The sequence below is a fragment of the Gymnoscopelus braueri genome (assembly GCF_963280865.1).
Source record: "Gymnoscopelus braueri genome assembly, chromosome: 1".
Classification (NCBI taxonomy): domain Eukaryota; kingdom Metazoa; phylum Chordata; class Actinopteri; order Myctophiformes; family Myctophidae; genus Gymnoscopelus; species Gymnoscopelus braueri.
Window position 1 is genome coordinate 23197891 of NC_137603.1, and position 17236 is coordinate 23215126.

The 17236-nt window shown below is 39.6% G+C and overlaps 1 protein-coding gene across 1 annotated transcript; it reads right to left on the reverse strand.

The window, feature by feature from the left end:
• Positions 1-11313: 11313 nt before the first annotated feature.
• LOC308076247 (uncharacterized protein) lies at positions 11314-13703 on the reverse strand (the record flags this gene model as incomplete). The annotated part of the gene is made up of 3 exons (XM_080416450.1): positions 11314-11392; positions 12538-12740; positions 13538-13703. The coding sequence occupies 3 exons, from the start codon at positions 13701-13703 to the stop codon at positions 11336-11338; spliced, it is 426 nt and encodes a 141-aa protein (XP_080272576.1). The 3' UTR covers positions 11314-11335.
• Between the last annotated feature and the right edge of the window lie 3533 nt (positions 13704-17236).

Sequence of the window (17236 nt, forward strand, 5' to 3'; positions counted from 1 at the left end):
TTACACGTCCTATAAATAAAAAGTGATGTTCCTTTTCTGACTTTTTGGATTTGAAGTTCTGTATGAGAATGTTCCTGGCCTCAAATATATATGAGCAGATAAGGACAGAGTGGCAATGTACATATCTGTCAAAAGGATACGCCTACACAAAACGGATTGAGTGGTTGTAGTCATTGTGGTCCTTACTCACATGAACCCTACCCTATTAACCTCGCATCACCAGTCTTTCCACCTCGGAGGAAAGCCTGGTGTCTGTTACTAAAGACCCATATGATCCGGTCTAGGCCACGCCTACTGGAAAAAAAAGGAAAAAATAATCCTGTTTCCGGATTCTGCCCATCCGGTTTTGCGGTGCCGCTTTGTTTTGGTTCCCCAATCCCTATTTAAATGGAATAGAATTTCCCCGTGGGATAATACAGACGCTAAATAGTCTCCGGATAGTGCACGCACATTTACATTTTAAAAAATAAGCGAAACTATGCCGCATCAACGATTTTATTATCGGACCTATTTTGGGGTGAGACGTGTTTCCGGTTCTGCCCATCCGGCCACTTTTTATTTTTTTAACTTCCGCTCCCGACCGGATCATATACCCGAAAAGGAATGGTGCCCAGGCTTGGGGGAAACATTTGGCAAAAATAGTAGATCTACAAGCTCACAACCGGATTGTAGATTGGCTATTTTTGCCAAAGATATTGTTTAGTGTAGTAGAGCGAAAACAGGAAGGGGGCGGGGCCCAGAGGGATTCCAGTCAAAGTATGGTATACGTTTTAAGTTGTTAAGTTTAACTGGGAGGGTAAATATTGCTGTGAGCTTACAATAAATCCTTGCAGTGCAGGCTCACTGCTCCTACTGTACAGTTTGTATAGTTAAACTATATCCCCCCGCAGTCATTTTGGTTAATTTCATGTTAGTTTCAAAGGCAACACAATGTCAGCACTTATGAAAGAATGTCATCTGTAGTTAGGATGTTGTTTGTGGTTTATGCCACAGGGTGGCAGTGTTTCACTGTTAACATCATACAGGTGGATGGAGAAATTACAGAAGGCCTACACTTGGAAGCAGCACAATAGTGTACAAATACATGATGCATCAAACATTGATTGTCAATTATTCGGTGATGAGCCTGAATAAAACCAGACTACAGTACCATAATCCCTTGATACAAATGTCCAGAGACATGTTATACGATAACAAATTTCCCATTTGAGAAAATGTGAAGTCACATCTTTCTTTAACCCAAACAAACCAATTATTTTGGCCCCTTGATAGGAGATGGATTACTCTACCCACAATGAGTACCTGTGAGAGGTCTTCAATCAATAGTGACTTTGGCTCTATAGCCCGAAGTTTCAACTTTATTGAGTTGAAAATGTGTACCACTTCATGTCTGGTTTACAGGCAAACAGGCATGGCAACTTTAGAAGCAATAGATTTATATTGTGGATAACAACAACCACCATCTACTTTCTGGTCCATATGTCCATTCTTTTTCAGAGCATTTCACTATGGTCACCACAGAGCAAATTATGTCATGAATCATATGAGTCATGTGACATGTCACCCAAGACAAACAAAGATTTCCCCAGTTCCTATAAACTCACATTGCGTTTCATCGAATGATGTTAGCAGCAGATACTTGACCTGACCCCATAGGGAAACGAGCTTGCATCCCAACAGCAAACGATGGTTAGACGTCATATCGTATGGATCATCTAGTCCAAGCAATTATAGACTAGCAGATGGCTAATCATGGTCTACTCTAGCCAACATCAAAATAACATCAGTGTTAAAATGCTCCAGTGAGCTCTTCAAACAGAGTGAATTTGTGAGCTGCATTTGTATTTCCTGCTATTTAATTGTATATGTACTCATCAGGGTCAACGTGGTTAAAGACCCATAATCAGTTTAATGTTCTGTCTGTCTGTCTGTCTGTCTGTCTGTCTGTCTGTCTGTCTGTCTGTCTGTCTGTCTGTCTGTCTGTCTGTCTGTCTGTCTGTCTGTCTGTCTGTCTGTCTCTCTCTCTCTCTCTCTCTCTCTCTCTCTCTCTCTCTCTCTCTCTCTCTCTCTCTCTCTCTCTCTCTCTCTCTCTCTCTCACACCAATTAACACTAAAACTAAGCCTTTTCAAAAAACTAAAAACCGAACTATTAAACCCACTTCAACAACGAATCAAAATTTAACTAAAATTGCAAACAAAAAGTCTAAATGAAAACATTCAATACAAATAAATCATAATGCAAAATGATAAACTATAATAATAACCTTGCTTTATGGCAAGCAGTGACATGGCTGCATGTGTGGATGTCAAATGGGACTGTTGGGTGAACTGTAGCATGCAACAGGGTGGGGGAGCTGGGCTTTGTGTAATGGAGTGAGTGAGAAGAAGCTGAGATGATGAATTCAATGTGTCATTTCTTCTGGAATGAGAAAACATATGTCACGGGACATCTGTGCATTCAAATGTATGGAAACAACATCAACAGTGGAAATTCAAACTGCACTACTACACTAATATTTGTCACAAACACTGAGTGAGATGAATAGATAATATGAATAAACAATTCACTCTTGGCGTGGTTTAAACTAAAGCTGCAATCCGGGACTTGTTTATATTTATTAAACGTTATTTTTAGATGTTTCTTTTTCTTTTCTTTTTTTCCCCAGTTTTTTCGTTCTTTCTATTTTGTTAAAAATAAGTGTTATAGTGTAATATCTCTTTAGTAAACAGGAAATACATTTTCAGGGCGGGATAACAATTTTATCCAATTAGGAGAGAGGACTCATACAGGAATAAACAAGTGAAAATGGAAATTATGAAACAAAAATAGCAGAGAATTTTTAAACTGGAACACTATAAAATTCAAGCTAATAAATGGGCACTTTCTCCTGATTGGTTGCATTTCATATGGGTCTGTACTTGGCCCACTCCTTTTTCCCTATATACCAAATCTCTTCACCTAACATGATAGCTGATCTACAAGCTTGCTATTTCTGCCAAATGTTTGCCCCAGAATAGGGACGCTAGGGTTCAAGTGGTTAATGTAATATCTACATTTCTAGCAGAATGTCCAATTATAACTCAATATCTTCATGCAGGCAGACATGTGCCTTTCATATATCTGTGCTATGAGCTGAATTAATGAGCTATGGCTGATTCTTCAGTAGGGAAGATATGCCTTCAGTTTATGAAAAATAGTGCACTGCAAGGAAGACAAGTATTTATACAAATTATACTGGTCAAATGCAGAGAACTGGAAAACTATTACTAATATACTATACTAAACAAGTAATTTATCCTAGCCTTGTCAAGCATTTAAAGTGACTTTCAGTACTTGAGACAGAAATTGTCAGGGACTCAAACATCAAACGCAGGAGACATGGATTAAATGTGATCTAGACTTTACTCACAGATAAACAATACACTAAACAGGAAAACTCACAAAACAAATGACAAGCGTGCAATACAGGAACCAACACTCAAGAAACATACACTGCGGAATAACTCGAAAACTCTAACAAAGAGAACCTAACATCAAACCATAAATCAGCAATGAGCACACTTGGACAGAGTCTAGTCTATAGTCTTTGGAGCTCGTTACCCAACTCAGGTCATGGACCTCTCCAGTGACCACTCTGGGAAATCAACAGCCATAAAACAAATAAATGGGTGCTGTACTGTGACTGACTCATGTGTTTTGTATAGTAGGGGTTTCAGACATGCATTGAGTTTTATTCTGACGTTTATTGACTTCATGTAATTCAACTGAATGTTTTATTTATTTATTTATTTTAACTCTTTAATTCTGCTGTATTGCTACAACTGGACACTGTGTTGTGTCCAAAGTTTCTGTGCTGTGTTTTCAAGGTGACCTTGGGCTGTATTCATTTTTTATATATATACTTTGTTTATGGGATATTCCACAGAAGCATTCAACAATAAAAAAACAATAAACAGATTGAATTAACACCCAAATACTCAAAACATACAGGAAATACAGGTTAAATAAAATGCAATAAATGAAAAAAGCAGATAAACACAGACAGATAAACAAAACAAAATCAGTCAAACAGTACATATCCATGACACATCTATAATCCACATAACAGCGCAACACCCCTGCCACAGCAAGCCCATCACATCAGCGTTCCACCAGACCTCAGTATTCTCCATCAAGGATGTATTTAAATTGTGTACAAACAAAACCGTTGGGTTCTAAAGTGTCAAGGTTGTGGATCCACAGTGCTTCTCTGCGAAGCAATTTGTTAATTATGTCTCCACCCCGTGATGAGGCTGACATTTTTTCTATTCCCCAGAATTTCAGGGATGCTGGGGAGCCATGGTTTGCTTGTTTATAGTGCCTGGCCATGGCATATTCTGGGTTGTTATTGCAAATAGCAGTTTTATGCTCACCTATACAGAGTTTACGGTCTAAATGAAGAACTGAGCCTTTCATGCTTTTTACAGACGGTCCCTGAGGCTTCCTGACATGTTTTTGTGTGCTTTTTATTCTTGAGAGTGTTTTCCCCTTTTTGTGTCTTTACAATTTAAAACATTTCAAAAATGTTGTTTAAAGTATTTTTTGCATTGGCCTAATATTCTTTGGCCCTTATCTTTACATGTACACTGTTTTAAACTTACCTTATCATGGCATTATATGGTTACACTATTTTGTATATCTTGTAATATGTTAAATGGTCCATATGCCCAGAGCTAACCCTAATCATCACTGATTGTCACAACCTTGAGACCGTGACTTGTAGTACTAGGTAATTAACACTAAACAGAGGGCCATCTAGCATTGGTTTATTGTCTCCGCCAGGAGACTATGTTTTCGTTCCCGTCCATCCGTGTGTCCGCCAAGCTAACATTGGTCAAGCTCCACGTGACACGTGACAATATGTTGAAAGGGTGTGCTCTGATTGGCTAGCGAGACGCATGACGAAATAGAGACTATACATAGGTGTGTCACTTCAAAAAATCATTTTTATTTTTTGAAGTGAGCCTCCATCAGCCAAGCTAACATTGGTCAAGTGACACGTGACAATATGTAATATTGACAGGACTAATGGAGAGTATCTTTTCCTCTCCGTCCGTCTCTGTATGTGTCCGTCTGAGAACACCCAACATTGGTCAAGCTTCACGTGACATCAGAATATGTAATATAAATAGGTAAGACAGGATCAATCAGGAACAGTACCTTCCAGTACAAATTACCCGTCCGTGCGTGTGTGTGTCCGTCTGAGAACACCTAACATTGGTCAAGTTTCACGTCATTTATATTTTTTGAAGTGAGCTTCCATCAGCCAAGCTAACATTGGTCAAGTGACACGTGACAATATGTAATATTGACAGGATTAATGGAGAGTATCTTTTCCTCTCCGTCCGTCTCTGTATGTGTCCGTCTGAGAACACCCAACATTGGTCAAGCTTCACGTGACATCACAATATGTAATATAAATAGGTAAGACATGATCAATCAGGAACAGTACTTTCCAGAACAAATTACCCGACCGTGCGTGTGTGTCCGTCTGAGACATCACAATATGTAATATAAATAGCTTAGACAGGATCAATCAGGAACAGTACTTTCCAGTACAAACTGAGATCACAGCTGAGATCACACAATGCAACTAACTCCCATTACGCGAACCGAAGAAGCAGAAAATCATCGTCTGAAACCTGATGAAGAAGCAAAGGCGCTACGCCGACAGCAGGAGGCCCAAGCTAAGAAACAGAAAAGAACACTTGAATCCCTAAATGACAAAAAACGAAGACGAGCCACAGACGCTGACAACATGACACAGCAAAGATTGCTACAATCTCTGGAAGAAAAAGTACAACAGTCTGTAAAGAACACAGAAAGTCAGCCAATCATTGTTAGCCAGAAAACTATGGTTAAAGATAGGGTAAGTGATTTCCTTTGATTAAAATAGCACGGGTCTGCTGGCGGAGACTTGTGCTCCGAGGAGCACATTTTCTAGTTATATCTATTTTATGTTTATTGAACTTCTCTATCAAAGTCACTGGCTGCTCCTCTGTCAGATAACATTTACTCTACAGGAGAAAGACTTCATTCTGCCACTAACTTTGTTGTTGTAAATCGGCTTCTGGAATTTAACAACAAACTTTTGTTGTTAAATTCCATATTTATAGTTATCTCGGATATCTATAGGTTCTCGGATTGTTTAGGAGAACGTTCAGCACTGGGTCACTCCAACGCAACAACACCTTCTCCTGGTCCGAGCCGAGGTCAATGTCTTGTCCGAGGCATTGGGACGCTGTTTGTCCAAGATAAACTGTGTCACATCATCATCATCTTCATCCTCTTCATCATCATCTTCCCTCTCAACCAATGGAAGGAGTCCATGTGCCCGGAAACTCTTCTCTGTACAACCCAGGTGTAGGCGAAAATACTCAGATTGAACAACGTTGTTTGTCCTAACCGAGGATAGCAGAGTTGAGTAAAGCAGCTTAACCCAGGAGATAAAACGTTCCCTTGGGCTGTATTCTTGACAACAAACTGACAGGTGAAAGTATGGCATTAAAGGTGACCAAAGATTTTTGAGCAGTATTTCCCCTTTTGTCAACAAAAGTGCTCTCAGGACTCTTGTCGGAGACCTCATTCAATGCCACTTTGACTATGCTTGCACCTCTTGGTTCTCCAACATCCCAATGTCACTAAAGACTAAGCAGACCTCCCGAAACAAACTGATTCGACTACTTCTCGGCCTGGGGCCCATGATGACCCACCTAATTCCAACTCATTTCGCTAGTCTGGGATGGCTCAGGGTAGAAGACAGGGTTAAGCAATTAAAACTGGGATTGGTTTTCAAGATTGTCCAAGGGGCTCTGCTGCCCTCAATGCCCTCAATACCCTCATACCTGAATAACTACCTCACCGTGAGTAACACTATCGATCTGGTACCACCTATAGAGCAATGGGTAAATTCTCTTACTACTGCACTGCCACCAAAGTGTGGAATGCCCTGACACCGTCCCTTAAAAAATGTGGATCACTCGCTTCCTTTAAATCAGGCCTAAAAATCCATCTTTCAGGAGGCCAAATGAGGAGGTAAACTGACTTCTAAGGTGCTGGCATTCACTGCCTACAGTTTTATTCTTTTGTCCCTTTTTTCTATGATATTGTATTTTGGTGTTATTTTTATGCTATGTTGATGAATCGAATTCAGAGTACCACAATGGAAACAAGGCCTCAGGTCTTTTTTGTGTAATCCTTTTAGCTCAAATGTCTGACTGTACCTCGTGCTGTTTACATTTCTGTCTGATGAAGTATTCAATAAATAAATCAAACCTAGAACCACTCCCTCCATCCTCCACCTCTCTCTCTCTCTGTCTATCTCTGTCTTTCTCTGTGTCACAGTCACAGACTGTGCCTATCTAGGTGTTGTATTTCTTTGTTATGTTCTTGTTTTAGTTGTTTTAGTTCTATGTTCTTGTCTTCCCCAGATGTATCTCATGTGTAATCAGCCCTCATGTGTATATTAAGTCTTGTTCCCCAGTGAGTCCTTGTCGGATCATTGTTTGTGTAGCATCGTTTGTCTGTATGTTCACCTGTAATAAAATCCCAATCATGGGTTTTGAACACTACCCTGCCTGGCTGGGTCCTCACCACACCACCAGATCGTGACACTCTGTGTCTGTGTCTGTGTCTGTGTTTGTGTCTGTGTCTGTGTCTGTGTCTGTGTCTGTGTCTGTCTGTGTGTATGTGTGTGTGTGTGTGTGTGTGTGTGTGTCTCTCTCTCTCTCTCGCTCTCTCTCTCTCTCTCTCTCTCTCTCTCTCTCTCCCTCTCTCTCTCTCTCTCTCTCTCTCTCTCTCTCTCTCTAAAAAATAGCTGCATTTCACAGCCCCCACTGTCTCTACCTCCTCCTTCAGCAGAAAGTCGGCCACAGGAAGCGCTCCTTCAGAAAAGGCTTGTTTCTATTGCCTCGTCATATTTTTGCTGATTGGCCTGCCCTGAACAAGAGGGAAAAGAAATCCTTCAGTTTACTGACCAGTCTGTTTATAGCGACCTCATCAACGGGGTCAGTGGGGGTTGCTGGTCCTTAATCACTTGAACCCTAAAGTGTCCTTAATCTGGGCCAAACATTTTGCCGAAAATAGCAGCTCTACAAGCTCACGCCTGAGTCTAACGTGTCAGGGAAGGGTGGGATCTCATGTGCTAGTGAAATTCACGTACCGATTTAGAGGACATTGCAAAACAATAATAATAATAAAACCTTATTACCGTCATGATATTCATATGCCATGATGACTTCCACAAGGAAATGATTCATGTATGTATTGGAGCGTGAAACTATTCAAATGAGAAGCAACATAATCCTTTTTGATCAGCAGGATATGCTCATTTGGTCATTATTGTAGACAATTATTGTACTTGCTAATTTGCATAGACGATCATTTGCTTAAAAGAATGAGAAATTCTAATCTGTTGTGAACAAAGTGCCCGGTTGGAGCTGTACACATGTTGTTTTGAAAATATTCATTATGAGAATTGTGCAAAAGCAATTAATAAAAACAGTAGCATTGGGGATTTGACTGTGTAGTAAGGTCTGCAGGGTTCATTTGTCCATTGTTACTCCGAGAGTGTACAAATGGAACCAAATGGAACCTTGCGGGTTCATTTGGTTCTGTACACTTTCGGAGTTAAATTAACCTCTTGAATCCCAGCATCCATTTGTCAAAAATAGCAGATCTACAAGCTCAGTTTTACAAATCATAGAGGGTTTAAGTGGCTAATGCTAAGCATTTTACTGTGCAAATTCCCTCCCTGCAATTCTTAAATCCAGTTAACACTATGAATATCTGTCACACTATAGGACCAGACTACTAAATGCACAGTAGATAACGCCATACTGTACAGTGGTGGAAGGTAATCGGGTATACATCATTACTTCAGTCGTGCAATTAATTTTGTGGTACTCGGACTTTACTTGAGTATTTCAATTTGTTGCTATGTTATAATACATTTTGGAGACAAATGTTGTACTTTGTACTCCATTACTTTTAATCCAATGTGCTATCTTTAGTTGATTTGTAGATTGAGATGCACAATATTAAGTATAGTCAAATAAATTAAACTGTGGTGGCATTTTGCAGAGAAAAACAGGATTCAGTCATGCTACTACTGTATAAGTACAATGTGGTATCAATGTGTTTTTGAAATTGCCTACTGTACTTCGCCCTACTAGTGCATTTAGTTGTGCAAGAAAATTTTAACGCATAGTTTATCATTTACATTTTTTGTTCAATACTGGCTTTGTGATGCCATTTTCTGTGATGTGTTTATTCCTACAGAGGGTTACAACGCATAGCCTACGACTATACTATTCCCTACAATTATTATTATTATTATTATTATTAAAGATGTAAGTGCCCAACATGCAATTTTTCACTGAATGTCGGATTGTTCATTTCAATAATGTCTGCATTTTTTTATTATCATGACATCACATCACTGCATTGCACCCTGATAAAGTGTTACAGTAAGTGGCTGAATTGTGACTTCACACTTTCCTCTCCAGTGTAAAATAGGCTGAAACATGGGCTATTGTGTGTGTGTGTGTGTGTGTGTGTGTGTGTGTGTGTGTGTGTGTGTGTGTGTGTGTGTGTGTGTGTGTGTGTGTGTGTGTGTGTGTGTGTGTGTGTGTGTGTGTGTGTGTGTGTGTGTGTGTGTGTGTGTGTGTGTGTGGACCTCTATAATAGGTCCATGACATGATAATGTTTAAAAATATACATATTAAAGGAGCACTTCACCCATTTTTTCAACCTTATCTTCATGTAGAAGAAAGAGAGGAAGGAGCGCATCTGTTTGGCAAAGTCAAAATGCCCAACGAGGTGATCTTTGGTACAAATTAAGTTAAATGGCAAAAAAGAAAAGACCAAGGCACTCTCGTGGAAAAAATAAAAAGCCTTTAATATGATGGCTAATGCATGGCAAGAATAACAAACAACACCTGCGCGTTGCAGCACAAGGCCTTCATCAGGGTGACAAGTCACTAAGAATTAACCACTGTCTTAAAGGCTTTTTAATTGTTCCACAAGAGTGCCTTGGTCTTTTCTTTTTTGCCACTTATCTTCATATAATTGGTCCTCACTAATGCTCATTACGTCAACATTTCTGTCTACTCACTTTGTGTCTCATTGGTGGGCTGTGGACAGTTCAGAGACCTGCCTACCAGTGAGTGACATCATCAATGGGGATTTCAAGACAATAGAAACTACTGTACATTCGTACCTGGAAGGTTAGCATGCTGAAATCTCACATAGAAATGCAATAAAAGAATCTTTTCTGAAATGTCAGAACCTGCCTATCAATGATGTCACTGGCAGGCAGGTTTCTGGGCTGTCCACAGCCCTCCTCTGAAATGGTTCCATCTTATAATGAGCAGTAATAGTGTGGATAATTTACTATATGTTAATAAGTTGAAAAGATTTGTCATTTGACTCATACCAAAACATGATCTTCTGATAATAAAAAACATCTTTATAATACAGCAGATCAAGATCACCGACTTTGCAAACCAATGTTTTATTTAATATATAAATAATTTTTATAAACAATGCAATTTCAACACACATCATCAAAGTAACAGGAAAACAAATCCCCCACATGATTTACAAACGGTATTGCAACCTGTGCATCTTGTGACCTGAAATTATGCTTAACTTATCGTCAGTCTATGATGCCGTCGCAATAGCAGATCTACAAGCTCACAACACTTCACATGGCGACATAGCTTGTAGATCTGCTATTTTTTTACTTAAGGTTTCATGACATCAAATTTCATTCATTTATTTATTTTTTTAGGTTTTCTGACCTCAATTACACCCTAAAAAACTGAACTTTGAGCATTCAGTGGATTTTCTGTGGTCTGGGGTTTTCTGAATAATTAGTGCTGCGATTGGCCCGTGGACTTTGATGTCACAGTCCATTAATCCCGCCCCGTCCCCTCCCCTATCCTTCTCCTTTGGGGGGGCGGAGCAGAGGCGATGCTTGACAGGCAAAATCCCTCAACAGCGACACCCGCAGGCAAGTAGTTTTTTTTTCATTGCAGTTAAAAAGGCCTCCGCGACACAGAGAGAAAACAACCTGCCATGGCTCACTGGAGTGGATATTTCAGTTAAAACCTTTTAATACACTTTTGAAGGACCATGAAACCTTTAAAACCGCGACAGTGTTGTAGGCAGCCTACCATACAATCGTGATAAAGCAATTAACAGAGACGTCAAGACATAATCGATTTGACCGACGAGGTCGGATGACGACCTCCGCATGTTCACTCGTGCGGGCGCCAGCACGGTTTGATGATGTCACATTCTGCTGCTTAGAATGTAGCTCTGTAAAATCTTCTTCAACAGCCCCGTCTCCTACAAAACACACAACGCAGAGACACAATAAATTAGTGGTGCAACAGTTAATCAAACTAATCGTTTTAATCGATTATATATATATATTTTTATTCATTCATTCATTGATTTTATTTTATTTTTTAAATCAATTGTGGGCGAAAAGATTTATATTTCCCTTTTTTCTTTAAAAACGTTAAAATAGCAAACATAGCAGATGTACAAGCTGACAATGCAGATCTACAAGCTCACAATGCATCGCGATGTGACGAGTTAGTGAGCTTGTGTTAGATCGGCTATAGTTTTGCGATTTTTGTGCTACACCGTTAGATGTAAGATGTGTAAGATGAAATATTACAATGCATTTTCATGAAATATCAATTATTTTCATAAAGGAAATCTGAGTAGCCTACTTTGTCCACTACTTAAATTAAAGTACCAATAACTTAATTATATAAATACTCTGTTCTAAGTAAGTGTATTCTAGTTTTACTTGAGTAAAATTACAGTATTGGCACCCAAACATACTTAGGCTATACAGTACCAAATGTGCTCATTATGCAGAATGGTCCATTTCACATCATATTACTGGATTGTTATTAGTGATACATTCATGTGTTCATCACTTTAATGTTGCAGCTGGTAAAAGTGGGTCTGATTTGAATTACTTTACGTGGTGCTGAGTAGATTAATCTATAAAGAATACATCATCATTTAGCAGTTTATGTATGTTTCATCATAGTGGTGGAAAGTAACTATTTACTCAAGTACTGTACTAAAGTACAATAAGAGGTTACTACTTTACTTGTACATTTCCATTTTGATAGTTTATAGGCTACTAGGCTATATATCAGAGGTAAATATAATGTTTTACTCTACAACTTTAGTTAGACTAGGACTGTTAGCCTATAGGCCTACTTTGTAGATTATACATTAGTATAGAACTTGAGTAAATGTACTTTCCACCACTGTAGCTACAGTGTATACAACAACACATGAACAAATAAAACACATAGCCAGTTTTCTCCGACACATTACAAATACTAATTTACTCATTTGCAATTCTGATCGTGTAGGCCAATCGTGGAAAGTAACTAAGTACATACTCAAGTACTGTACTTAAGTGCATTTGAGTACTTTTTCCACCACTGTGTTTTTTCCCTCACCTGAGTCTTGGAGCGGCTGTCGTGAGGGTCCAGCTGCGTTTTCAACGCGACCCGCAAAACCTCCTGGAAAAGATTCTTCCCAAGAAGATGATTCTGCCTCGACGAGACGACATCCTCCTCCTCTTCATCTTCATCTTCATCCTGATCATCAGAGGACGGCAGCAAGGGGTTGTCCATCACGCTCTTCTTGCCCATAAAATGTCCTTTAAAAAGGAAACCAATTCATTGACCGTTAATCGCGTGCGATAGACAGGCAGCCTTGGAAACTCTGCATGGGTAAAAGTGGTCCTCAAACATTTTCATGTTAAGGTCAGTTTGGGATCCCCCAAACGGATGGCTATGTATTTGACCGGGGGGACCCCCATCTGAAAAGATGTTGTGCCAGGGAGGACCCCTAAGAGAAGATCTGCGTTGTCGCGCGTAACGTGCGTAACGGTGCATTTCTTCTGAAGAGAGGATAGGGAGGGCGTGGTAGGTTGTGAACCTTTTTGCTTTTTACTCAATTACTAAATAAATACTTGCTCAATTATGACAAAAAAAATAAAGTTAATAACTTGTATCTGTCTGTGAACTGTTGGTCGTGTTTTTTTCAATTAAATCTCAAACATAAAAGCCAGAATTTCACTTTAAAAATAGTGAGCGCACTGGAACTAAAACTAGACTAAAACCAAAACTTTTCAGATGACTAAAATGTGACAAAAACTGAATGAGATTTTATTCCAAAGACTATGACTAAAACGAAATAAAAAATGTCCTGTTAAAATTAACACTTTTATGGCCCGGACGGCTGGCGTAGCGGTCCGGGCACCTAAGGCCACCTGACAGCGAGCGTGTCGCGGGTTCGAATCCCGATCCCGACAATCTTTGCTGTGTTACTCCCCATCTCTCTCTCCCTATTTCCTACCTACGATATACTGTCTATCAATAAAGGCAGAAAAAGCCAAAAACATAATATAAATGCATTATACACATTTAATTAACACTGATATAGGCTACATACCTGTTGCCCAGAGATTTCCTCGCGGATTCACTTTAATCTTGGCAACTTTATTCCTCAGCTCTGTCAGGTCGAAGCTGACCGCTGTGGTCAGGGAGATGAAGGAGAACAGCAGCAGGTAGGTCAGTAAGCCATAAGGACACACCGTGGTCAACGTAAAGCCTCTCATTGTGGAAAGATCTGCTCATCCACGGGATTCTCCAAGTGTCCAGACGTCCCTTCTTCTTGTCCAGTGGTGGAGTAACGGAGGCGGGTCGTGCTTTTTATAGTCTTGCCATGATGATGACCAGGGTGGGCTCGGTTTTGTGTGCGTGCGAGAAGAAGTGTGATGAGTAGGCCTATGTGAGCGCGTGCGCGTGTGCGTGCGTGGAGCCCCAGTCCATCCAGTTAACATTTTGAAGTGGCCACCCAGCAGTGTTCATTTAAATGTGAGTCACAGACTGGTAAGGGTCCACTATGGGAAATTTTAGGATTAGACCTTTAAAGGGATAATTCACTTTCAACCATGTTTGAGGCCATGTTAGATTCATTGAAAACACCCATCCTTGGTTCTGGTGACTCATAGGCCTACTGTGCCTTCCTAATACGTAAGGGGCCATGTTTTTTTCGATTACTTTTTTTCATTTATGTTTTTTTTTTTTTTTTTTTTTTTAAGTTATTGAAAAAACATGGTGTCCTCACGCATAAGAAGGACAAGTCACCAGAACCAAGGATGGGTGTTTTCAATGAATCTATCATGGTTAGAATAGAGTTTGATGTTACCATGGGTTTGTATAGGAAGGGCGCTGTTTGTTAAAATGAATATCAAGTATTTAAATACTGAATCAAGCAACTTAAAAACTGTCTGTGGTGCTCCTGAGTAGAAGTTACAATGGCCCCCAAACATGTTTGGAAGTGAAATATCCCTTTAATGGGAATGTGGAACAATTTTCCCACATTGTTCAGCTATTTTTGGTGCATGGCGTTAACATGGAACACACAACAATTATAAATCAGAAATAATTAACTCTGACCCCTGGCTATCCTCAAAATTCTTAATCCTATACCATAACGAATACAGGAAGAGTGGGCACATAAAGATTATGGCACCTCAATGTATTTTTTTATTTTTTTTTTCTAAAGAAAAAATAATAGAATTTGGAAAATGGTCTGAAGTAATGTGAAATATACATGATTTGAAAATGCATGATCATACTCAGACCTAAATGTACCCTTCAACTTCTTGTTTATGCCCAACTGTCTAGCCACAGTACAGGCTTTGTAGCAATTTATAGCAATTATTGTAGGCTACAAATAATAGGTTTTAAATATCAAATGATCAAACATGTTCAAATCATGTATAGGCCTAAGTCTACTTTACATTTACTTCAGACTATTTTCCAAAATCTTAAAAAAGCCAATTTAACATTTAGGTGCCCACTATTCCGGTTACCAACATAACCCCAACCTGAATATTTTTTCCTAATTGTAAGTCTAACTCCCCAAAAAACAACCATTTATTTATCTTGTGTTGTGAGGACCAGGGAAATTCTTCTCAAAATCTACTATAGGTGTGAGGATAAAATTGGCCATCACACTCACAGATTGTATTAACAGATATGCTGGATGTCTGGTGCAGATTGTGTGGTGCATGTTTTGGACCGGTGATGCTTTGCTTCCAGTCACAAAGCCTCTTCCTAAGCTCATGACACTTGGCCAGTTGTGGCAGTGTAGTCTACTAGGGATATGAGGCTGGCTCTCTCTCTGCTCATTTGGAGCTCTGTCAGCTCTCTCTCTCTCTCTCTCTCTCTCTCTCTCTTCTCTCTCTCTCTCTCTCTCTCTCTCTCTCTCTCACACACACACACACACACACACACACACACACACACACACACACACACACACAGTTCATTTAGAGCTGAGAAGGCACTGCATGCTGCATCATGTCACTCCAGGGTGCCAAACCTGCATGAGAGTTCAAAACACTGTCCTCTTCGTAACCTCTGGCATTCACAAACACAGACACACACACACACACACACACACACACACACACACACACACACACACACACACAGTGTCTAGCCCCACACACACACGCACACGCACGCATGCGCATGTACACACTTCTGCGGATCTCAACAATGCACTGATGAATGTCAGGCTCATTTGGTGATCTAACAATCACAGCATCAGGTTGACAGTTCAAATTGTTGCTGTCGGGTGGAAACCTTGCAGGTCAAAAAACATTCCTTTTTTCCCTGTACTATTTTAATAACATTTTGAAATAGTGAAAATAGCAGATCTACAAGCTCACAACGCATCACACTGTGAGCTTGTAGATATGCTATTTTCACTACTTTTGTGCGACACTCTTGTATGATGAAGCAGACATTCATTTTCCAAATAAACACGTTGAAATATGGAGATACAAGGTTTCTGCCAGACAGCAATGAAATGGTGACAGTTGATGCACTTTGAGAGGAATGTGATTTCTATCTCCTTTCAAATAATGTGTGGGAATTTTAATGGGCTGATCCCAGGCACATGGACAAGCCATTACCAGATCTACTACTGTATTCGGCTACATCACACTTGGCAGGTTGTACCTTTGTGATGTATGCCATGCTATATATCTACAGCAACACATCAGGACTTCAACCAGCTGTAATTACCATGGGCATTCCTAAGCCAATAATTTGATGACCAGCGGACCAGTAGGCAGCGGTTCCGGTAGGAGACACAAAGGAGACTCTTTGCGTCTCCTACTGGAACCGCTGCCGGTCATCAAATTATTGGCTTAGGAATGCGGCAAAAACAAAAAAATATCCATGAATTCAAGTCTCCATGGGGTGACTAATCGATAGAAAAAAAGTCATTTTAATGGTGAACTATCCCTTTAAGCCCTATTTGTTACTTGTCTGTACAATGTCACACTAAACATGCAAAAATAGCAGATCTAAGCTCGGTTAACGAGCCTTGGTTGACAAGCTTGTAGATCGGCTATTTCCAATATTGTTAATATAATCGAGTCTTTTTTTTATTATATAATTGCTTAAATCGATTAGTTCAATTAACAGTTTCACTCCTGGTATGCATAGTTATATATCTATGAACAACATTGTTGCTTTATATTGTGTTATATAGCCATTATGTTTATGTTACAGTGTTCATGGTAAAAGAGAGAAAAGCATCGTCTATCCATCCCTCTGTAAGACCCATCAATGTGGGTCAGGTCAAACGTTTCAGTCCAACCTCAAGTACAAGACATTCATTCATTCATTCAACTTGATCCATGCTATTATGTCAGTGATTACATGCCAGTGCTGCACAAAACAGAATTCCCCATGTTTGGCCTGGTTTTCATCATGAAAAACATGACATCATTTATATCTATACTTAGTAGGTGCAAAGGGAAATAACCTTTTATAACAGACTTTACAGAAGTCCAACTTGGCCTACTTACAGATTCCCAGGACCTCAAATCCCACTAACCTTCAAAACAAATTGAAAATTTTCAAAAAAAAAACCCTGTAGAAAGCAAGAAAGCAGTTGCTTTGGAAGGCTTAGTAGAGGTAATTGAGGCAAACGGCTTCCGCTGACGCATTCTGACCGGGGAAGCTTTGAAATTTGAAAAAGGTGTAATATACTGCAACAAACTGTAGTCTTTTGCGTCACCTATTAGTCACTTGCTTTCATTTAATCAGTATGTAACAACTGTAC